At 26.3% G+C, this 25,686-nt stretch overlaps 2 protein-coding genes across 4 annotated transcripts in view; one reads left to right on the top strand and one right to left on the bottom strand.

Moving 5' to 3' along the window:
- The window catches only part of LOC129969501 (dipeptidyl peptidase 2-like), a 42,493-nt gene extending 37,636 nt beyond the window's left edge, over window positions 1–4,857 (bottom strand). Inside the window, exons 1-2 of the mRNA XM_056084101.1 lie at window positions 4,614–4,857; window positions 3,055–3,194 (exon numbers count right to left, since the gene is read on the bottom strand). Of these exons, the coding sequence (XP_055940076.1) occupies window positions 3,055–3,194; window positions 4,614–4,773 (300 nt within the window). The 5' untranslated portion in view covers window positions 4,774–4,857. The remainder of the gene's footprint in view (window positions 1–3,054; window positions 3,195–4,613) is intronic.
- A 10,862-nt stretch (window positions 4,858–15,719) lies between these two features.
- Window positions 15,720–25,686, top strand: part of LOC129968551 (neuropathy target esterase sws-like) — a 41,171-nt gene continuing 31,204 nt past the window's right edge. For 2 of the 3 annotated variants that reach the window (XM_056082559.1, XM_056082561.1), the window contains exons 1-8: window positions 15,722–15,934; window positions 16,894–16,975; window positions 18,441–18,535; window positions 19,791–19,867; window positions 20,774–20,914; window positions 22,523–22,682; window positions 24,139–24,219; window positions 24,374–24,435. In XM_056082559.1, the coding sequence (XP_055938534.1) occupies window positions 15,827–15,934; window positions 16,894–16,975; window positions 18,441–18,535; window positions 19,791–19,867; window positions 20,774–20,914; window positions 22,523–22,682; window positions 24,139–24,219; window positions 24,374–24,435 (806 nt within the window). In that variant the 5' untranslated portion in view covers window positions 15,722–15,826. Of the gene's footprint in view, window positions 15,935–16,893; window positions 16,976–18,440; window positions 18,536–19,790; window positions 19,868–20,773; window positions 20,915–22,522; window positions 22,683–24,138; window positions 24,220–24,373; window positions 24,436–25,686 lie in introns of all 3 variants that reach the window. The other variant, XM_056082560.1, reaches the window with a different exon arrangement.

Raw genomic sequence — 25,686 nt, 5'->3', positions numbered from 1 at the left:
TATTATTTGCTCTTTCCATTATCACAAAGCAAACATAGCAGTCATCAAAAAAGAATTCCCAAATCAATTTACATAGAAACGTCGACAATATCGCCAGCCTATGCATTACAATGCATCTTTAGATTACGTAAAACCAATTGTTTCCGCAGGGTCTCAGAATTTTTTATTGATTTTTAAGCTTTGGATTGTGAAATGGTAAAAGCATTGATTGATGATTTCGAAAAACAATTTGTATTTATAATAGATTTTTAAGAATTTCTGGAGCATTGAAGTTAAATCGAATGGAGACATTCGAAAAATGTTTCAAATCTAAAATAAAACCATATTTCAGTGCCCAGATTATGTTTTCTTTTTTTTCAGGTATCTAATAAAAATGCATCAAAATATGCCAGGTGTGAGAAAAAGTGGGTTATAACTCATAACATTAAGACATTTGAATAGAATACAGTTATTTTTTGCAGTTATACAGTTTTTATACAGTTATTTTTTGCTATTGTTTATTCATGCACGATAAATATTATAACAGTATACGATTATAGTTCTATGTTGGCTTAATGTAATCAATCCATTGGAGACAATGGTTGCTGTAAAAAGAGAAAAACCACCAAAACTTCAATTTATTAAAAATCGCAAAGAAGAAAGATTGGATGCATTATTTTATAGTTTTTCCTTCCCCACCACTTTTCTCGTGTACAAAGAGAAAGAATTGTAAACGTCAAAAAATTCATATTCGAGATTTTGGCGAGTATCCACGTTTTAGATCTTGTTGAGCCCAAAAAACAGATGTTTGGAATGTCTGTCTGTGAATTCGATAGCTCAAAAACATTTTGAAGTAGAAATTAATGAAGTAGAAGTAGAAATTTGGCAAATGGTTTCTACTCCAAATGTGTAGATTTATATTAAGCTTTGAATGTATTCTATTCAAAGCCAGTCTGTCTGTTGTGTGAGTGCAAATCAGTAGGATAACTGCAAAATATGCCAGCGAGAAATGACTCCCCAAAATTTCTCTTGTTCTCTCTTACAAAGTTGCTATCCCAGAAAACGCCTTGCACGGTATTGACATTCAATAGTTAGGAAATAACAACCTTTGTCGCGATTTTAACATTTTTACTGAATCTACCGTGTGATCCTTGGCGACTATTTTGGTGACTAATCACTTGCATGGGGTTAATAGCATATGAAAATCGAATTTGTGCTTTAAACGTATTTTCCACAACTTATCGGACACAAAGCTACACTTGTAGTCTCAAAATTACATACCAAATTTGATATATTAAAGACATTACGTTTTGAGTTATCATTTTTACATGCTTTTTAAGAACAGATCTACAAAGATTCAATCCTGTGATAGATTTGACTCCAAATTTGAAGGATGCTTACAATAAATGTTAAGGTTTTGTGCCGAATTTTACTAATCTACTTCTTTTCATTTTGTTGTTATTCTTCTAGCTTATATTCAAATAGACGTATAGACATATTTCATCTGGACGGATTCTGTTTATAATTTGATAGAAATCTACAATTTTTTTTAAATATACCAAATTTCATATATCTAGCCTAAAGAGTTTTCGAGTTATTTTTGTCACCGATAAGTAGGCTTTTCAAATCCAGGAAGGTCTAAAGCGTGGAGATGCATCAAAACCTCGAATTTGAAGTTTTTACGAGTACAAAGCTTTCTCTATAATTAGTACACGAGAAAATACAGAAAGTCAATTGGATAAAATTTGGTACCCAGAATTAGTTTAAAGTATTCAAAGCGTAAATTTGCATCAAAGTTTGAACCACTCAATCGAGGAATTGACCATCCATCGAACTGTACTTTCGCATTCATGTAAACGAGATAACTCAAAAATGCAATGACTTACGTTTATAAAATTTGATAAGTAATCTTATTATCAAAATTGTAGTTGTGTGTCAGATTTTGGCTTCAATTATTTGAAACAAGGCAACAAAAATTCGCTTTTTTCCTTGTTACATTATGGAGCCCCTAACATTCATGTGCAAAACTCTGAAAATTAAAATCTGAACATTCCTGGCCTTATTTAATGATCCCAATTTCATGTAGGTGGGAGGGGATAGCAAATATAATTATGGAAGAGTAAGCTTCGGGAAGAATACTGTGGCTGGTTTTCATGTACGTTTTCAGTTCTTGATAATTATCTTTTAAAATGTTGCCATAATGGATCTGTGGTGAAAAGCTTATAAGCCAGAAAACAGCTACGAAACACGGGCAATTGCTTTTGTCTTGTGGTCTTGTTACTCGGCTGCGAACCCCAAGGTTCTATCCTCGCTCATAACAATCTTCCACATTGGTGACCTCGGACAATGAGCCTTCAACCTTCGTACAACTGTTGTAGCACCGTCTACCACAGCAACACAGAGTCGTCAGACTCACTTGACGCAGCAACACAAAGCCGTCAGACTCACTTGGCGCAACAGCACCTACTCACCCCCACACACTCGCCGTAACGCTTGATGCTACTCAAATGGGTACAGTCGCATTCGACTCAACAGCTAAAATACATCACCACTTAACAGCCATATCGTTCGACTCACTGGAGGGAGAGTACTGTGGTGAAAAACTTATAAGCCAGATAACAGCTATGAAACACGGGAAATTGCATTTGTCTTGTGGTCTCGTTACTCGGCTGCGAACCAGAAGGTCCCAGGTTCTATCCTCGCTCCTAACAATCCGCTGCACATCACTCAATTCCTTTCCGAAAGACATCTATTTTACATACATTAGTGAAATTTATTATCAAAATGATTCCACGCAGACAAAAAATCAAGTATATCCTTCATAGTTATTAATTTAGTTGTTATCCAGTATTAATTTAGATAAGTAATATTAATTTAGGTGATCATAATTAATTCAATTCTTGCTTCAGATTGTTTTAAACGTACTTTAGAATAAAAATAATTTTGGAACTATACAGTTGATAAAAATTTTATACTTAAGAATGCTTAAAAAATACCTATATCATATTCTATTACATGATTATTTAGAGTGTATTTAAAAAAATATTACTAAGTTTGGAAAGTTTCTGCACTTACGTGTTCTGCGAACAGCACTAAAGCGTTGAATTGTTTGGCAGCTTTGAATATAAATCCAGTATTTTTCCAGAATCCAACAACGTCTCCTTCATTTCCAGCATAGAAGAAAATGGGACCTCTACCGACATCCCACCAAGTTGCTGTGAATAGAAATAAAATATCAGTGTGCACAAATAATAATTGTTGCTGTAATTTTTTCATGGAGAAGAGGAATATAGTTTAAATTTAAAACTCCTTTTAAATGTAATAATAAATTACACGCAAAAGTAAACTATATGCGTTACTCTTTTTTTCCAAGAATTTTTGTTACTAGAAATATTTTTTTTTTTTTTTTTGAAATTGAGATAGAGTTTAAAATGCTTTAAATAAATCATTTTTTGTGTTGATGAACTAATCTATTATCTTCTAAATATATGTAATTCTAATGGAATAATTAAATTAATAGACTCAGGGTCAGCAATTAGAAAAGAAGTCTTCTAAACTCAAAGTTAGCACATTTCAAGATAAAATAGAAGGAAAAATGAGAATTTTAAAATAATAAAAGAGCTATTTTAGGAAGATTGCTCACATCAGAAATTTCAATTGCTTTCATAGTTCACTTAATTATATGGATCTATAATTTAAAAATTGGATTTTCAGATACAACGAAGTCACTCAGTTTATTAACTAATAAAAGAATTCTAAATGTCTCGAGACTACTTAAGACTCGAATTAGCAAACGAATACCCATATTTGTAATTGAAAATAGTAAATTTTCAACAAGATCAATCAAAATTTGTTTGTGAGAATTGATAATCATTCAAAAGTAATGCAAAGATTGCAGAGTTCCTAGATATAAGTAGATAATGCCAATTAGTTCATAATTTGAAGAATCTAAGCTAAATTATGATTCAAGGAAACATTATTTTTGTTCTAATATTTCGCGAAATTCACGTTTTGTGCAAGCATTTTACGATACATGTAAACTTAAAACTATTTTAATGGAATCGGTGTTGATTTCAAAAACTTTAGTACACTAAACATAGAGTTTATACTTTTATATTGAAAATCAAGAACAACATTTACTTCAATAAAACTTTTAATGCAAACTTTAAAACATTTATATTTATTTTTAATTTTTATATTTTATTTATTTATTTATTTCGGTTTTATGTTGCAATTCGTTAGAATCTTCAGCCATTTTATAAACATAATAAAGTCATAAAAAATAATGTGTAAAATATATGCATAGATTTGAATTTTCTACAATAATATTTATCAACAAAATTATATTTAAAATATTTTGCATAAAAGTAACTGCAATTGATAAGTGAAAGTTTAATAATAGTAGAAAAATATGATAAAATTTTTGATATATCTTGGGTAAACTTTTCAAACATTCACCATTACGGAATACATTTCAATGTTTTACCATAATATATTCTTTTTAATGAAGCATTTTCCCCTAAAAGTATGTTGGAAAAAATAATAAAGGAAAAACATTCTTGAAAAATATCAAACGAAAAAGTGCAATTAGCCTTTAAATGATGCAATTGTTAAATATTAAATTGTTTACTTACCATTAAAAAGATAACGCTGCTTATACGTTTGATTTCCATGGGACAAAAAATTGAAATGATCTATTTTCTGATCAAAATAACCTTCATAATAATCATAATCCTCTGCATATGATTGACCAATTAAGATCAAACAAAGTGTTAACGTATAAAGAATATACATGATTTTGAAAATAATACTCCTTTCTTCAGTCACTAAACTAAAATAAGAGTAAAGATGGTAGAGTTTGAAAGATAGCTACATATCAACACCCGAGCGTCTAGTTGTGATAAAAGATTTCTCAGATAACAAACTGTGAATGACTTTATAGAACCTGGTAGAACAGGATATTTTTGGATGATAATATAACACTATTTATTGATAGTTATGTAAGATCTGAACTTTTAAAATACGTTAGAAGTTTTCTTTTTTTATGTGCACAAGACTTTGGAAAGGCAAAACAAAGGAATTCATTGTAGTTCAAACAACGAATGTAACAATTTTGAAAGTCATTTTTTAAAAAATCTAATCTAACTAGATTTCTTTCTTTTTTTAAATATTATATTGTTAAGAATCGTTCTTGAGAACAGAGAATTCTTAAGAATTTCTGCTGTCTTCTTTGTTGACTACTTTCTACGACGTGAGCTAAGGCTTAATAATTATATTTCCGTTACGATAAGAATGATAACAATCAGTCAGTCAGTAATTAATGGCGTTTGAAAGTAAATGAATACCTATTGGAATATTTTCACAATATCTTTTGAATAAAATGTAATGCTGCAGCATTCTAGATTTGTAATTTATATAAGATAATTAAATATGCGATTTTAAAATTTTTCTAAGAACTTATTTTGTTTAATATTACATGAAAATTTGTCTTCTCCGCAGTTACTTATTAAGCATTTTTCAATTGAAAATAAATTGCTGACGTATTATTTCGAAGTGCGTGACTACGTTCTGTATAATTTTTTTTTGAAAAACGTTCTAAAATAGTTATATTTTTGAATTTTTGCATGAAAAAGTTTGAAAAAATATTATTAACCCAAAATATACCAGTTAAGTAACAAAACTTTTAAAAAATTTGAATAAAGGACTTATTTGGGGGTCTAAAAAGAGGTATAAAGTAAAAATCTTCTAGATTAAAAGGTAATCAAATAATCTGCTTAAAATTTTGCAAATAGCTTAAAAAAAACCCTTTATATCAAGTTCCTGAGCTAAAAAGTAAGCCGTATTTCTATACATTCTTTAGTATAGGTTTAGGTTTATTATGGAATATTAATTATTAATTATTAATATTATAATATTAGGTTTCAAATGGAAAGTAATATGAAATTTTTCATTTCTTTCGTATTGTGAAGCATTAAGGCAACTATAAAATATTTCTAAATTAATAATTTACTTATTTTTTCATTCAGGAACTACAAAACATATTGAAAAACTGTTATACCTAATTTAAACAAAAAATATGCATCAGATTTTAATTTATCAAATTTTTTGTAAGAAAATGCTATTAAAGATTAGAATTTGGAAAGCATCAAAAGATATAAAATAATATTAAAACGTATGTAAATGAAAATAAAAAAAATCATATAACCTCTCAAAAAATAGACTTAGAAACAAAATTCAAACGGTTTTATAAAAAAAAATCTGATCAAACATTAAGAATATTAAATAAAAAAAATTTCGTAATTTCGCAAACAATAGACTTTTCAAATTGTCGCCTACCTTAATACTTTTTCTCTTTATAACTAAATTTATTTCGTCCATGAATTAAAAACATGCAGAAAAAACTGTTTATGTGTTTCACAATTTTTATATTTCATTTTATCAGTCCCGATTTATTTGTAATCATTATAATTATAAAATATTTTATAAGATATAAAAAAAACTTTGTTTATAACAATATTTGCAGTGCTGAAGAAAGATTTCCTGACAGAAGAGATGACTATCACTTTCAAGGAGTAGGGAATATCAGGACTAGTAAAAAACTTTTTTAAAATTAAACTCTTATGTATGTGCATTTAAATCGTATGAAACATGAAATGTATAATTTGCATTCAAGATTTGTAATTATGGTACAGTAATTTTATGATAATTTTTTTTATTTTAAAACGTAATTACTTTTTTTACTATTATGCAGTAATATACTAGTACTTTTTTTTTTAAATTTTGTTATTTTTAAACGGATTTGTATTGACACCATTATATTTTTAATAATTAATTAATTTATTAAATTTTCGATTATATGCTTTTTTATTTATACTCCGTTTTACTCTCGTCCTTTGAAAGATGTATTAACGCAGCTTTAATGCAGTTTTTTGTACTTTATTGTTTATTATTCGCTGCATGAAATTGTAAAATTGCATGAAAAATGTTATTCAATTAGGGAAAAGATTAGGGATACCAAACCAGGCGTCTTTCTCTTTATCTGACCGCGACTCAAAATAATGAAATCCGTCACAAAACAGACCTTGATGTAACTTCAAAAGAAGATTAATCTAATAAAGCGGAATTATATTTTACTGAATTTAAGCACCAACAGGATTGGAAAAGCTATTCTTCGCAATAAATAAGAAATTTTTTTAAACGTGTTTCATCACTCATTTTATATAATCAAAATAAAATGCATTCCACCTGTTTTTATATGTAAAATTAATGTTTGTAACATTTCTCCATCCGACGACATTTTGATTAAAATTTGTTGTTGACTAAACAATAATAATTAAAAAAAATGTTTTTTGTTTGAGACTTGGTTCCATAAATCTTCTAGAAGTAGGTACATCTTATTCTTTCAATACTATCATTTACAGATGAAATATATTGATAAAACATAAAAATATTTTTACATCTAAGTTGATAATTTTTCCACTCACCACTTTTGTGTCTTAGTAATAAATATATTTATAATATGAATAGCGAAATTGCATTATATTTTACTACACTTTTATTTACATCGAACTATAGGAAGTCCACTTTCCTAGAGTTGGTTGTTATCCAGATGAAGGCTATGTTATTATTTAATATTCACAAGCACAGATAAAAACAAATTTCATTCATCAGGCTTTTCATTCTTCCTCGTTCACAAATTCATGAACAAACAGGTAAAGATGCAATTCTGCAAATATTTATTTCGAAATTTTAAAAAGATCTAAAATGTCGATATTCATAACAATGATTAAAATTTTGACGATTACAATACTTCTTCAAAGTATACTTCATTTATTCAAAAGTTAAAGGTTACACACACATATACGTGCAGAAATTCTTTCTTGAAGAACTTTCCAGGAAAAAAAAAGTGAATTTAATTGTCATGATAATGTTTTCCCTTCTTGAACCTTAACGACGTATTCGAAAATTCGAATGAAAATAATTCCTACACGACTTACAATTGACTCATTGCTGATGATTTATATAGTCAAAAATTTTATCAATTTTGTATGGATTTTAAAAATAAAAAAGCACTAAGGAGATATGTTATCATCATGATTATCTTTCTGGGTATTTAATCTGAAAGTTTCAAAGCAGAAATAAATTAAACGGATGAATTACTTTCACATAAGAATGTGGTTTGAGGGCAGAATTATTCTAGAACGCTCAATAGAAGTAAAAGTGATTTTTGCTAAATGAATTATTAACATTTAAAAGATGGACAGTCTCCTAAAGGTTGAATAAAAAACAAAAGATTCAGTAAAACACGCCCTATACTTCAAATAAAACAAAGCTTCACATTTCAGGCAACATCATAGTATAATAGTCTCGAAAAGGCACTCGTTTTATAAAAGCACATAGTGACGTGAGCAATATCGAATTATTAGATATGAAAATTAGACAACTATAAAGAAGCTAGAATATTTTATTGCTTTTATGATATTTTCAGTTTAATCTATGTTTTTGTTTGAATAACAAACTCCATGCACTCGAACTTATTTAAATTGAAATATCGTTTGCAATATTTTACAATTTTGTTTGAAATTATTTTCATATTTAATTTAAATAATTTTTTATGTGAAGTATTGATATCCTTTCTCTTGGAAGTTATCCATCATTAAATATTTTATTTGTTCTATTCCTCATTGTATCTGATACCTACAAATTGCTTATAAAGAAGTTAAAAAACAGTAAAAAGATATTTGTTTTTGGAAGTAAGAGAGTTAAAAAAAGAGTCCCAAAATTTGCTTTGTCTAACTTGGTTGAATCTTATTTGGGATGTTAGACAATTTGTGGTACAATCTAGAAATTGAATTAATCCACAATAATATTAAAGAGTATTAGGAAATATTTGCAAGAATTATGTTTGATTGCCGATGCTCCACTAAACGAACAAAGTTTTATACATTTAAAGAATTGTTGTAGAATGGAAATGCTATTAGAGAAATTTGATAATAACTATCATTCGCTAAATACAGATTTTAAATCAAATAATAAAATTATCAGTGCTATGACGAAGCAGAAGCATTCCAAAATTCTTAAACACATTCAAATGTTTCATTGAATATATTTTCCATTATTCTTACATGTCCGTAAAATAATTTAGTAATATAGTTTGAGAAGTTATTTTAATATTAAGTTTCACATTATGAAATATAATCGTTATGTAATGAAAGTCTGAAATGAGAAAACAACATACATTATAAAATTTGCTTCAATAAATACTTTAAACATTTAATCAGTAATTTGTCATTTTTAAAGGAAGTGAAAGAGGGCGTTTATTATTAAAATATTTTTTTTACATTTAGGTAGTTCGGAAATTTTAATTTGAAATAAAATAAAACTTAGAAGTAGTAGTTTATAAATCTTCCTGGAAATTCAGCGAAATTGTAAGTACAAAATACAGAAAAAATAAAACAAAAAATACTAGTGTTTCAATACTTCATTGTTGAAATTTTACTTTCTTTTTCCGTTTTTGTATCCAAATAAGCCCAATCACAAAATTTTTCATTTTGTTACTTCTTGGTTAATAGATGCTCGCTAAGAAAGGCTTTTTCTAAAATTTAATTACAGTTTTAAATAAAAATTTATCAAAGTGTAACATTTTTTTCCCAATGACTTCAGAGCATATTATTGTACAAAACCTTTTTTTTATTACTCTTTAAAATTCCCACAACAATCTTTTTAGGGAAACAAACTTTATTCGTATATAATTTTTTCTCTACTTTTAATATTTGTAAGTATATAATATATATTTACATAATAATTTCATTGTTTTAGTCCATTTTTGTACCATCGCATGTTTCGATAATTTTAGGTACATTTTTTTTTATGTTCATGCTATCGCTGCTATATAATTACGAATATTAAAGAGTAATTAAAAGTAAATTAAGAAATTTTAAGATTATCTTTTAAGAATAAATTTAAAAAATAAAATTAAAGTATATGAATCAAATCTAAAATATTATCATGCTACGATTTTTAGAATGAGAAATTCGAGACTCCTTTAAATCTTTTAAAGTTGTAAAGGCAGTTTTGTTTTCATCTCTTTTAAATGTTTTTATTTGATATAAGTTTAAAGTATTTCTCATGATTATTATTTTCTATAAATTATGTTCTGCTTTGAATTTATTGAAAGATAGAATTTCAAAGATAATTTATAGTATTACAGCAAAGATAACAACTTCCACCTTTCAAGGTAGAGAATAGGCTTTTAATGGAATTGTTTTAAATGACAGTTTGGATTTATACCTTATTAAAAGAGATAAATTTAATTTTCCATTCTCGAGTTTATTTAATAACATTTCTATGATTAATACTTGGAAAGTTATTTTGCTTTTAAGAAGTTGAGATGTTTTACTGATATAATAAAGAATATAAATTATGCCTCGTGTCTTGAGAAGAATTTCGTTTCTTTTTCCTTCGAATTTTAATTTCCAAACTTAATCATCCTTTTAAATATCTTCCTTAAATTAGATTAGAGGGATTTTACTGAACATGATATGCTTGTATCTTTGTATTATCCGTAAATTTCATCATCCGACACGCATGATTAAAAAAAAATTACTAAACACATTCTACAGGGCCGATCATAGAATAGATATAGAGCTGTCAAATTTGACATGCAATTCTGAAATAGCAGAGACTTCGGAATAAAGAAAAGATTAATCAAATTCTTTTTTTAAGATTTCTAATAAAATTTAATTAAAATTCTTGTGTTTTCATTCTAACTTTGGTGCATATTATACCACAAGAACCATTTTTATACCACATTAAAATTCAAAAATAATAATACATTTTGTGAAACTAATAATTATTTCCATGCTATTTCTCCTCTAATTTCAATTTGAAAACTACTTTTAAATATATTTTACAGCAAATAATTTCATTGTTTTGTGTATGTGCTTATACTTATAGTGATTTATACTTATGTTTTAAAGATATATATAAAACATTTTTTGTCAGCCTGTTATATAATTAGAAATAAATCATAAAATAAAATAAACGAATCAATCCTGAAAACCTTTATGACACGTTGATGCTTCAGACCCGAGGTTCGAATATGCACCCTCTCTCCTCCCCATCAACAAGTTTATCCTTCAATATGAATTGATTCCCCCACCCCTTCTTTCTGCAATGCAATTTAAGTATAAAATGAAACAGGCTGCTCCTAACTTTTTACCATTAATTAAATTACTGCCCTTACTAACAGGAGACAGCGTTTATCCAAATTAATAAACCCATTAACTTTTTCATATAATTCTATTTTTAATGTTGGACTCTAAGAACTCTGTGATGCCCGATGAAAGGAAATAAGATAAGTTCGCCTTTAGAATAACCTTCCCTTTTTAGAGGCATCTGCGAATAAAACTAATTAACGAAATGAAACCAAAATTTACGCGCACATTGTGGAAGACAAGGAAAGATAGATCACCATCCTCCCCCTCAAAAAAATTAGTGATGAATGTTGCTGATAGGAAAGATCATGGCACTGTCAGAATCGAAAAAAGAGTCAATAATTACAATGAAGGCACGAAAAATGGATAATGTAAAATTTGATGGATACTCCGATGATAGAAAAGATTCACGTAAAGAATTGGATTACGCACAGTATGAAAATATCAGAAAGTAATATTAAGGGTCCCTACAATATTGTTTTTGTTAAGTTTCCCTGAACTTAATATTTGCACTTTTTGACACTTTTTCATCATTGATTTTCCCTTCCCATGCCTTCCATAATTTGTAAAGAAATTTTGTTCTATTCCTTTCATCTTTTTAATTGCAGATATCTCCAAATATTGAAGTTATTTATGGTTTTTAGAGTTATTTATGGTTCAGAGAAAATGTTGAAAAGAGTTATTTGCAAACAACTGAAACTGTGAATAAAACTGGTTTAAAAAATAGTAGAGACTTAAAAAAAAATCACTGTCAAACTAATGTAATTTAAATTTTAAGATACGGTAAAAAATAATTTTTCTCGAATAACATGCCTAGAATTTATTGCAAAATGCACCATACAAATTGAAATAACAGCGATTAATCATCTCTCAAAAATCATTTATTAAATGAGATTGCGCAAAGCACTATCAAGGCAAGGCGCAATCATTTCTTACTAAGAAAATCTGTATGCAGGCATATGCGACATAGGAGTAGGAGAAAACATATTATTTTCTACTTTCTCATATGCTAAATATACAAAAAAAAAAGTATTATAATTATTAAAAAATTCGAACTCGAAATTTCGACGAAAATCCACATTTCAAACCTCCTTGAGTTCGAAAAACACGTTTTTTGGAATTATGTTTTTCTGTTTGAGAATACAATAACTCAAAATCGCCTTGATTTATACAACATTTGATGTACACTTGTAAGTGTACATCAAATGTTAAAGGAGTAGAGCGTCTGGAATAGGGGTAGAGCGTCTTTCCCGTGATGTGGGTTCGAGTTTTTCATCTGTTCTATCTGTGAGATGTGTGAATGTGCCCCTCTCTAAAAGGGGGTTGTACAAGCAAATGTGATGCGTGAGTATCTATGGCACTAGTTGGCGCTACTGAAAAACAAGAGACGCTCCCCCACCGGCTTAAATCGCTCTCTTAGTAACAGCGAGCTTGCCCATGGCAAGTGCCATAAGAAACAACAACAGTTGTAGGTTTCTATCGTTTTGAATGAAATCTATCCACAGGAAATCTGTCTGGTTGATTGTTTGAATATAAGTGATAAGGTATCTACAACATTTAAAAGCTAGATAAAATAATTTAATATACAGACGTAACATCAAAGTTATAGATTCGTTTTTAAATTTGAATAAATAGATGACCACTTGTCTGTTTTGTGTGTGCGTGTAAACGTAATAGCGCAAAAGCGCAACGATTTATTTAATGTATCCGAACATGTCAAAAAGGTCGATTTTCACCAAAATAACATTAAAAAAATCCCTTTATTGGATAGACCAGTCTTTGAGCTATCCAAAACAGGTTTACTTTTATCTCAACGTTAATTAGAAGTCAAGATATTAATATTTTCGTAATAATCGGTAAACCGGAAGTGGACATTTAAATAACCGAAAGTAACGATTTAAAGGGCCAAAAACATGTTAAAAATTCGTATAAACACAAATTTAGTTTTGAATACGGGACATTTTTTGTACTGCAAAATGAAAAATACCAATGAGTGTTTTAACGGTGTTTTGTGGAAATTTGTACCTAAAGATGTCTTTGTTGAGCTCCGAACTCTCAGATTAGGGGCATTTATATCTGTAATACATTTTAACGAAGGTTTTATAGGATTACTGAATGTACTTAAGGCTATTGGACTGTATAATAGTGCAAATGCAGAAAGAGTATTTGCTGAGCTCCCCAAAATCAGAATATACGAATCTCGGCGGCATTCACTGCCAAACACAAAAATTGCCAGAAAAAAAATGATTAAAAAAGGAAAATTATTAAATTTTGAGGAGGAAGAAGGTATAACCTATAAATGTGGTGAATTTTAAATATGTACAATCATAATTTATTATTAAAGCATGTTAGTATATACTTTAAATAAATTTTTCTCATAATTAATTTTTTCTTATTTTTTGTTCATTTCAAATCAAATACCTCAAAATATATTTATTATATTACTATGAAATTTGGTGGACTTTGTCTTTATACTATTTTCTAGGGAATGAACTAAAAGAATTCAGATTGAGGAAATGCTTTTTAATTTACAGCCTATTGTTTGAACAATAACGTCATAAATTTACTAAAAATTTCATGATAAATTCTTCGACTGGTTCTAAAATTTTTATTTATTATTATAACCATACGATTGTAGCTCATTCCCTAGAGAAAACTATGTAGTTTATTTTGGTATAAGTTTTGTTCGGATTAGAGTAATAGTTCTTGGTGTAACCAATTTGAAGTTTTTAAAGAATTTGCATAAATTTATGCTATTAAATGCCAATTTTCAAAAAGTTTTAATATTTATTTCAAATATTGACATCCTATTACTAATTTTGAATAATCTTAAACCCAGAAATATGGTTAAAGTATGTCTACACCATGTTTTTCTAAAAAAGTGCTCCGAACGTGTTCGGATACCTTAAATGAATTTTGATATGTAAGTTTGCTACTAAAATAGTAGATCTCTGACAAATTTCGATTTCACTGCTGGAAAAAAGGGAAGCCAAAATGCACATTTGATTTTCTTCACTATATTACACTCATATGAGATATTCTAAAAATAAAATTCTGAGCACTCACAACTTTGCACAAGATCCACATTTTAATGCAAAAAGCAGATAGATAACACCAGCTATATGAAAGAATGAGAGAAATTTTTGGAAAAATCATTACGGCTATTTTTCTTTCTTTCTTCCTTTTTTTCTTGTCGTCTGAAAATGTTTTTGAGTTTCTGTCTAGAATGTTTTTGTTCTGTGTCATTACTGGATGTGAAATTCCAACCTCTGCTTTAGTCTTTAGCAACAGAAACAGTTTTTTTTTTTTTATTTTTAAGTTTGAAATTACCGATTTATTGGAATGCGTATAAACCTAAACATAAATAAATAGCAAATGTCAATGAGCTGAGGTTTGCAATTTTTATTATTTTTATACATATGATAATTCGCTATATTCTGACTTCACAGACCATATTGAGACTTATTGCTAATATTTTCTTTCAGCATTTTTGTTTTTAATTTTGTATTCGGTGTTGCATTTTTTTTTTTTTTTGTTAGTAGATCATTATATATTTCGATCCGACTTTACTTTTGATTTGAGTGTTCATGAACTTTACGACTAGAGAAAATCTCATTCCAATGAAGCAAAATTTCCAGTATTTTTTCTCTTTGATCACTTTTGTCTAGTGGTTATGTTACCCGGCTACGGACCCTAACGTCGCGGGCCCACGAAACCCACGATAACAATATTTTTGGAGAACTGCATTATATTTGACTAGGCATCAAATTTCCCTATCGTTCTAAAAGCGTTCGAGGAAGAGTTAAAGGCTGGTTAATTTTTATTTAAAAAATAATATACCATTCACAACATTGTTTCCCAAAGAATGAGCAAAATTTTCAATTCCGTATCAATGATAAAAATTTTTTTTAGAAATAATAAAAAAAAATATTTGTCAATTTTCTTCTATTTAAATCCATGTATGCTAATAAGAAATTCACGAAATCGCGCTCTGACCTATTTATTTTTTTATTTCGAGTAGGTTTTTTTTATGTTGTAACTTCAAATTTTGATTATTATGGTTTTAATTACATATAGGCTAATTTTTTTTCGCGATGGAAACCTTTGATTTCTCATTCTTAGAAGTGTTTATAAAATTATGCATAAGTGACTATTTCTTTTGAAGTTTGTGCACTTAGTATTACATTGAAACTCATAGATTTCTTACAATCGTGGTCTTTATATCACGCGCTAACCGAAATTGACTTCCAGTTTTTATGCCAAAAGGCTTATGAATTAAATTGCTGAGTTGAAGAAGATTTTTAACTGTCCAATACGTTTCTACGGAGATTTCCGGTGAATCTATCTATAGCGTCTACAATTCAAATTATCCGTTTCCGTTCTGAGTATCGATTTCATTTTAAGCACGCCCAGCAACAAAAATAATCTGTGGCCTAGAATTGAAACTTTTATTTACCTAATCATCAGGTCAAGGTTGTCAGTTTCCATGCAGAACTGAACTGAACTACGCTGCGTAGATTCGTCAGTTCTTGTTTACAATTTTCGTTTTATCAGATGGGTATTGTTATGACATTGAGTACGTTATAAGCAATTTGCAATTCGTTTTGAGGGACGCACATAACTGGAAAAAAATGGATTCCCTCCCAAATTGCGAATCATTCTCATTTTCATGTTATTTAAATTTCATCCATCAATATATATTATTATATTTTTCAAATGAAAACCTCATTCCTTCAGTCGTAAGTTAAATTCCTTTTTATATTTTGAATGTAAACATTTTTTTTACGTCTTATTTTCTTTTGATTGTTTTGAGCAAATACTTAAGGAATATTCCACAAATATTTTTGTGAATGAAAATATTTTAGTATAATATATTCATTCAGATAATTAATAATTTTTTAAATTTAAACTTTTTTTCAGTAAATTTTAAAAAATATACTTGTTGTGAAATTTTTGATAATATATCTTTTCGTATTTTAAATGGGTATTTTAAATTCCTTTTTTATTTAATTGATTTATAAATTAGTTTTATACATTAATCGTAAATTTCTATAATACTTGTACATTTTTCAGAGTTATATGATCCTTTAAATTTTATTATTTATAATATTTGCTTCAGTATTTACAGAAAATGTGTTTATGGTGTAAAACTCTAATTACTATAAATTTAATGCTTATTATTTATTTATTTATATATGGCTAATTTAAGTAATTTATTTTCTATAGAAGCATCGTATTTCAAATAAGTTATCCTTTGAGAAATTATATCTTGCTTTGATTTAAAAGTTATCTTCTAAAGAATGTCCTTTAAAGATAATTAAATATTATTGCCTGATCACTTGATTTCTAATTGAAATCATAAGTAATGTCATTTATAGTTTATAGTGTAGCAAGAAAAAAAAAAGAAAAATTGTTCTTAAATTATTTTATATATCAGAATATTTCAAAACTTTACATTTCATTCAATATTTTAATAAAATACATAGTATAATATCATTGATTTATATAACTGGTTTCAATACTTGACTTAAAAAGAAATAGAATAAAAAATAGGATATTTTTGCAGAAGATAATGCTTATCTTGTAGAAAGATTTATTAGTATTGTAATTTGAAAATTAGATTCACTTCATTATATGATACTGCCTTATTAAAATATTTAATACTGTACAGTTGATTTAACACTTAATATCTTTACAGACATCACTGACTGTGATCTTGATTTCAATGATACTTCTTGTTGTAGCAGCTTACAGATTTAGAAGAAAATTAAAAACAAAAGGTAAAATTTCCACATTCAGTGAATCCTTTACCATCTTTTTATATAACATCTATTAATAGTACCTTTTAATCCATGCTATTTTTTTCATGTACATATATTTTAAAATTATGATAACCTTCTGAGCTACCCGTCTGCTTTTTTAATTTTAATCTTCAGTTTAAATGGATTTTTTTTTATTTATTTGCATATTTTTTAAAGTTTTCTTGTTCAAGATATTCTTGAGATATCAAAGTTTGTGCTCTGGGTGCTCTTAACTAATTTGAGTTTTCTTATTTAGAATAATTTAGTACCTGATAGAAATGCAATTAGGAATTTCAGCATCTATTTTAGTTTGCAAATGCTTATCAAATAACATAAATGTGGGGGAAAATATTCACCTGATTTTGGATAAATGCCTTACAGTTTTGCATATCAGCATCCATCATCACTAATTGTTTACATGATTTATTCTAACAATTACATCATATTTTTTTTTCCAAATCTATTCTGTGTATTACAAAAATAACAAAAATGCTTAATATTTTAGTTGATATAACACTATGCATTTTTATTATAATGCAAGAAATGCTTGTTTTTGTATAATACTACATAATTGATAATTGTCTATTTACAAACTCTAATCATCTTCATATTTTTAACACATTTAAAATTATAATTCAATACATTTTTTTTTGTTCAAAATTAATATAAAATCAATATAATAAATTTTTGACTGCCCTTGAATTAAAGATTTTATGCTCTCAAGAACTATGCCTCTTGAATAACATAGCTCTTTTGTTTACCATGCCAAATGTATGGTTGAATACTATAAAGTCCACTTTGCATGAGCTTAAAGTTATTGGATTAAAATAATTGACTATTTGACTCAGGGTTATTATAATTAAAGGAATAAAAAAATGTATATCTTAAAATATATAAAATACTAAGTATATTTTCATATGTAAAGTAGACTGTATTTATTCATAGAACATATGAAAATATTCATGCATGTGTAATACATTCAGTAGTATTTTATATTCATTTTCTTTGAAAATTCATCTTTTTCTCTTCAAGGTATTTTGTAAACTAGTTTAGACTGTGTTTCAACTAGATAGCTTATTAACTTGACAGTAGCCCAAATGCACCAAATCTTGTAATTTTTGACTACTAAGTTTATGATGTACAGAATACTTGGTATCTACCTAGCTTTCACTCTCTGATCTATGCAGACTCAATTACTGAAAGGTTTTAGAGCAGTATGATAAAGAGGCATCATCTAGAGAACTTGCATAGAAGGACATATCTTCATGACATCTAGTTTTTTCAGCTAATGGAGAATTACAGTATAAAAATCTTTTTTAACAATTTTAACATTTGAGATTTTTTAAAATTAAATTTATGGATATTTTTTACATATTAAGTATTTAAAAGACAATCTGCTGTCTTTGTTCTTGTTTTGTAGTTCACATTTTTTTTTTTTAACTAGTTGATACTGTGGCTGCCAAAGTAATGGGAGGAACTAGACCACGTTTTCGGAAAAGAGATAAAGTTATGTTTTACGGCAGAAAAATGTTACGGAAGGTAAAGAGACATTTTTCATCATTTTCTTTCTCTTGTATTGCAACACGTGGAACTGCTTGATTGTTTATTTCAAAATTTATATAATAAAATTTAATTAAAAATAAAATAAGGCTTCAAATTTTGTGATTGGAATGCCTGAAAGGCTTGATTCAGCTTTAACAAATATAACTGTTCTTTTAATTTATTATATTAATAAGCATATCAGTTATTTAAAATTAAATCATTAAGATGTAATAATATTAAAAATGAAATTTATGAAAAAAAATCTCAACTTTCTTTTTAAAATTTTAGTTAAGCATTTTATTATTAATTATATACTTATTTATCATTCATTTGTGATGTCATTTTTTTGTCATTAGATTGCATTGATTATTCAATTATCAATGGATTACCAATAAAGTTTTTTTTTCATAGTGATAATAAAAACAAAAATAATAATTGTTAATACTATTTTCTGATTGAAATCTTATAAAGAAACTTGTAAAAATAAATACATAAGTTGATTACTTTTCTGATTTTTTAGAGTAAAAAGATTAGATTAGATGAGTTTAATTTGTAGCATGGTAAGATAATACTTGATTAATTCTGCCATTAGTTATGTTATATTTTATTTCATTGCACAAAAATTATAATAAAAATGAAATTTGAACTTTTCACCCCTTTAATAATTGTATATGTGAAATAGCTTTGTTACTTTTACTGCATAATAGAAAGTAGTAAGATTTATGCACAAAATTTAACTTGGGAAATATCCTTAAAATATTTTTGGAATGAATATTTTAAGAAAAAAAGTTCTCTATAAGAATGCCTAGCTTATTTATTAAAAATTTTATGGTGTATTTGCTTTATTTTGCAATATGATACTTTTCATATCTCAGATTATATTTCAAACTCATATCCTATATTATAAAGTGACTGATGAACAACATTTTTTTTTTTTTTTTTGTTAAATAATTATCTTTAGCCACCATATGAATTTCCTACTGCAACTGTGTGCATACTATTTATTGTAATTAAATTTTGATTGTTAATAATATTAACAAAATCCCCATTTTATAACATTTTAATCAAATTTTGCTAATTAAAAATCTTATAGAATTTTATTTAAAATGAATAAACTGAAAGGTTGAATTTTATTAAATTTTTTGTTTAAAAGGCAAATGTAAATGTGATATTAGAAACTTCTTTTGTAGAGTTCATTTTGGTAAAAATTTTAATTATACATTGTTGTCTAAAATATTTCCTATTTAAATAGGTACAAATGTTATCCTCTCAACCAGGAAGTAGAACTCGAATAAAAAAAAGACAACTTGTCTTAAAGTTGGCTCGAAAGTAAGTAATTATCCTTAGCCATAAGGCAAATTAAGCATTAATGATTAAAATTTATGCTTTTCATCATTGATAATTTCTTTTTTTTTCATGATTTCTTCTATTCTGTATTAAATAATCATAACAATTTGGTACTGGATGAAATGCTGATTTATTTTTAAACTGTACTATTGAAAATATTTACAAACAATAATAATGAGTTAACTAAAAGCAGTACGTTTGTACATAGGCAATAAATATAACGTTTTAATGAATTTAAAATTAGAAGCAAATTTAAAATCCTTTTCATCTGTATTATATTTAGATATTATTGCCCTGGACTAATGTAAACAAGTTTTATTGTTCATAATATAATTTCTGGTATGATCAAGGCTAAATATTCTGCATCTTTATTGATAAAAAAAATTATAAGAAATAAAATACTGTTCAGTTCTTTAAAAGTACTGATTAAAAAAAAAGTTCTAAAAAGAAAAAAGGTATCTTAAATTAAATTGAATAAACATCCTAATTTTGATTGTATAATTATAAAATAAGCTTCAATATATAAATTTGAAGCTTTTTTTTATGGAAATCTTTTTTTAAAGACCTATTCTTAAATATATATATATATATATATATATATATATATATATATATATATATATATATATATATATATATTTAAATTGGTGAATTATTGATGTTGGTATCTGTATAAAAAGATTAATAATTTTTCATTCACTAGATGTATCTATAAACTAGATTTCAGAAAACAATATATTGCTATATTTAGAAGAAGAAGGGAGAAAAAAGAACCCTATTGTGATTTATTCATGATTAGATGAAATTATTTGAAAATTTATATCTTAACTGATAATTAGTGATTATTACAGTGTATTAATTTATATATTTTCCCTATATCCTCATTAGAATTTTGCCTCTGAAGCGAGAACAACCAGGAGTATATTTAAAAGTTATGGAACCATCTCAAGCTTTTCTTGAAGAAGCTATATCTGAGCACTCAGAGCAAAGGCTACCTCCAGATGTCATGTATATGTTGAAAAGTATTAGGTTTGTAACTTCATTAGCTTGCTTTTGCATACTGGAAATAAGTTTTTATTCATGTAAATCTTTCCTGGTGGCAATTTTTTTTAAAAAATTTTAAAAAAGAATTCCTTATTTCATCTTATATTTAAATTATTTCTGTTTAATTTTGGATATAGTTTTGTAAATCAATTTTTTATCATTTTTTAAAGGGGGATTTTCTATATATTTTTTAACAATTAGACAAATGAAATTATTTGACATAAGTAGAAATATCAATACTTTAACATGGCTCTAGATATAAAATTCTGTTACATATACTATATTATTTTAATAAAATGTAACATTTTATTAAATTTTTTAATGTATAAATTTTGCACACCCATTTGAAAATATGGCTATTTTTCATTTAAAAGGCTATGTGAAATATTAATTTTTAATTATATCATAGGATTAATGAATTTTAAATATAATTAAAAGTAATTAGCAAATGCTTATATCTAGATATATTATCAACGATTGTTTTAGTTTTAACACCTCGTCATTCTCTGTTTTTGAGAGAAATTGCAAAATAAAAATAAATGTCTTCCAGATTACAACTAAACTGATTTTACCAATTAAGATATTTTGTTGTTTTAAGATAAGATCCATTTATCAAAGTTGGATAACATGAATAAATTAATACTTAAGGCCAGTTGGTTGCAAAATTGGAGCATTTCCAGAGTGTATTCAATCAATAATTTCTTAGTTTAAAAAGATTCAAATTAAAAATGTGAATGGCTATTAATTATTATGTTAATATTATCAATCACATAAATTTAAAATATGATTGAGAAATAATTTTTATTTCCTTTTCAAATCCATATTTTTTATTATAAGACATCAACTTTATTTTAAGAATTTGAGAGCTTTCATTACAGTCGGGAGGTAAATAGACTTCATAAAGCACCAAATCTATTTTTATGATTTAATAGCAAAATTATTTATATCTTGTTCTGAATCTGTATCTTATAGTTGTTGTGCTGCAGATCTTTTAATATTATTGAAAGTGATTGCACCTATACCCTATATAAAAATATGAAATATATATATAAAGGTTTCAAATGGAATCAAAGTCCTTTTGAAAGCTAGCCTTTATATATGTCTAAAAAAAACAGCATTCTTTTAGAATTTTAGTTTTTTACATGACATAACGACAATTTTCTGTGCTATTTCTGGATAGTAATTGAAGCAATAGATTAAATTTATTTTTCTTCTAAGTAATCTTTGTTAACATTCAAAAATTGTAGTTTTCTGTTTAGTAGCACCATAGTGTTATGTGACATTTTCATTATTCCAATTTAGAATGTGGTTTTACCAAAGAAAAAAATAACTATTTTCTAATCATTCATTAACTTAGATATGGTGTTGAATCAAAATGTTCATTTCAGTATTTTGTAGTTGTGTTTGCAAGCTGTTCATTTCAATAATTGAACAGATTCAATATTAGTATAGCATATTCTCCTCAGAATCATAATTGAAACAATAGATTAAATATAAAATATTCTTTTTCTGCATTCACCTTAGATAATAAATGATTCATTATATTAAGTGAAAATGCTGTTTTACTAATAATTTTTATCCATATATTTATAGAATGTTTGGTTCCTTTGAAAAACCATTATTTTTGGAACTGTGCAAACACATCGAGACCTTGCACATTTACTGTGGCAGTCTTTTGTTTTCTATTGGTGAGCCTGATGACAGCATCTATGTTGTTCAGAGTGGAAAGTTGATTGTATATGTTACTGAAAATGTAAGTTCTTTCATATTTTATCTTATTCTGAATATAATAAACTTTGTCTCAAATGAATGTATTCTAAAACCTACTACATAACGAAGCTATTTTAAGACTGAAACAAAATAAATGTCAAAAAAGGAAATTTGAGAAAATATAGAACCTTTCTCACTTTTCAGAAATAATATGAGGTTTTGGAAATATTAATTTAAAATTTATTGGATTATAAAACATTTGGGCAATGTTTCTTTATGATATATTTGTTGTCACATAATAAACTTCTATTTTTGAACTATAAAACAGATAAATTTTTTTTAAATGTGAAAAAATATTTTAAAATTTTTTTAACAGAATATTTTTATTTTTCTAAAAAATTATAATCACTTTCATATATTTTTATTTATTTATAAAGGGCTGTAATTTATTAGAGATATCTTTGAGGCTACCATATTCATCAAATTCCAAGCTTATTATCAGTTTGATTTTTGAAATGCAGTTATTGATTCCAATATAATATTTAAAGTTTAATAAGAAACAAGATTTGCTTATGATTAGATTTTTGTTTCTACCATATAGATAATTTATTGAATCTAAAATGAACTGTGCAGTTACTTTTGTTAATAAAGAAATATCTTTAGAATAAAGTATAAATGTTATTCTTTATTGAACTTTTATACATTTTGTATTCTATTTATAAATTTCAAACATTCTGATATACAAAGATCACTATAATATGAATTGGAGTAAAAAATGTAAATAAAGCATTATTGTATTTCTGGATATTTTTTATATGATTTGATTTTTGAATATTTAGGGACTAATTTTAATTAAACTAGCTTTCAAATCATTATTCTTGGGAATTTTAGCCTTGAAAAAAGCTTTTGCAGATGAAAATGTGATCAGCTGCCCACTCCCCCCCCCCTTTTTTTTTGTTTCTCAAAATAATGTTGACAGGGAAAAATATTTTAAAAATCTTGCCCGTATTTAGATTATATTATTAAAAAGCAACAAAAATTCATACTTTTTAACTTACTTGTTGAACTATATCATATCAACATAAGATAACCTTTATTTAGTATTTGAATGTTTATATTTTAAAATCTGCTTTAACGAAATAGAAAAAAAAAATAATGATAATTTCTTGAAATCCTGTATTATGCAACATTAATTTTGCTTTTCTCCCCCCCCCTTTTTTTTTTAAAAGTGGGAAAAACTATTATAAATGTTTTTCGGAAAATATATTGAAGAAGAAGAATTAATATTATTATTTTCCTGTGATGTATTATTAAAACTATGCTAAGATTTAATGAATATTTACAAGTAGAAGCATAATGTTGCAAGAAAAACATGTAGAATCCCATTATAGGGATTTAATATGCATTTAATTCTTTGAAAAAATAAAGATAGCAATTTCATAGCATATTTATTAATTTTATAGCTTAACTTATTACACTTATTTGTATGTATTTTATAGGATGGCAGTGAACTTGTGCTCAAAGAAGTGACTACTGGTGAAAATATTACTAGTCTCTTAAGTGTGATGGATGCTTTGACTGTGAGTAGAATACATGAATAAAAATTAATTTAAATGTATAAGAATTTTAATAAATTAATAAATATTTAATAAGAAATTTTAAGAATATAATTTAAAATATATTTAATTTTAATCTACTTTTTTTTTGAATAACCATATTGTAATTTAATTTTAGGGTTGCATTGCTCCATATAAAACAGTGTCTGCTCGAGCATTGGAAGATTGTGTTGTTTTAAGGTGTGATATTTTGATCATTAAAGTTTTTTTTAAATTTGCCATTTAATTAATGATTTATAAATGCACTTATATTTTATGTAACATTTTGTATTTCTGATTCATTGATTTGTATTTGTTATAGTACAATTTTTTTTATATTTGGGTATTAAATACCTGTTTCATTTAGATATCATTTTTTGCCTTAGAACCTAAATAGAGAGTTTACCTAGGGTAATAAGGTAAACACTATTGTTTCTCTCAACTTTAAAGAATTAAAAAAAATAGTAAATCATTTTCTTAACAAAATGTAGCTTTATTTACTTCATTTAAATGAAAAGGATTCCTTTAAATGTCTTGTTGATGTGCATTTTTACAATATTTTAGATTCATGGTTAAGCCCAGTTAATTAAAAAATATCAATGTTATTTGGCATCATATGGAGCATAATGTAAAACATCCACTATAATTATGGTAAAAATATTTATTATTAAGTTATTTAGTAATTGGATTCTATCAGACCACTCATTTTTTATATCATTTTTCTGATAGTAACTAGTTTAATTTTAAACTTTTGAACTAAGTTAGTCTGTATAGGTGTGCCATTTAGTAGCTGGGTTGACATAATCTTATTAGCCATTTATACATTATTTACAGCATACTTTTTTATTTGATAAGAAATAAACTTTATTTCTAATCCGATAAATAATTTCTCAGTTTAAAATGGTAGAAATTTAATTTTTCTATTTTTTGAAAATAAAATATGATATATAAAAAAACTGATTGTATAAATATTTTCTTTTCATTCAAGGATTCTGGAACATTGTCTTAATAGTTACAGTTATATCCCTGCATTGCCTGCTATTAAGATGAAATACTATTATCTGAATTATATTTTGTGTTTAAAACTGCTTGTTATGCTTATACACTTGCAAACATAAAGAGTAAAAAATATTATACAGGATGACATAATTAAATATTGAAATATAGATTTTGTAGAAAAAATGTATTTGCCTTCATTTTGTCTATATTTTTATTGTATTGTATCTATTTTGAAATTAAGTAATGATTGGTGTCTTTAAAGTTTTCTGATTTTGAAAATGATACAATATGGAAACATTTTTTTTAATGATTTTTATGCTTGCAAATGAATTTTCAAAAAACACGCACACTAATACAATTCTAATTTTTTTATTAATTTTTTATTTTTTTATTACATGAGAAGAAATAAAAGGATAATGTATGTCTTTTTCAAATATGGGAAATTTGCATTCT

The sequence above is a fragment of the Argiope bruennichi genome, chromosome 5 (assembly GCF_947563725.1).
Source record: "Argiope bruennichi chromosome 5, qqArgBrue1.1, whole genome shotgun sequence".
NCBI classification, from domain to species: domain Eukaryota; kingdom Metazoa; phylum Arthropoda; class Arachnida; order Araneae; family Araneidae; genus Argiope; species Argiope bruennichi.
The sequence above is the reverse complement of the archived record's forward strand: the minus strand, read 5'-3'. Positions and strand labels throughout refer to the sequence as shown.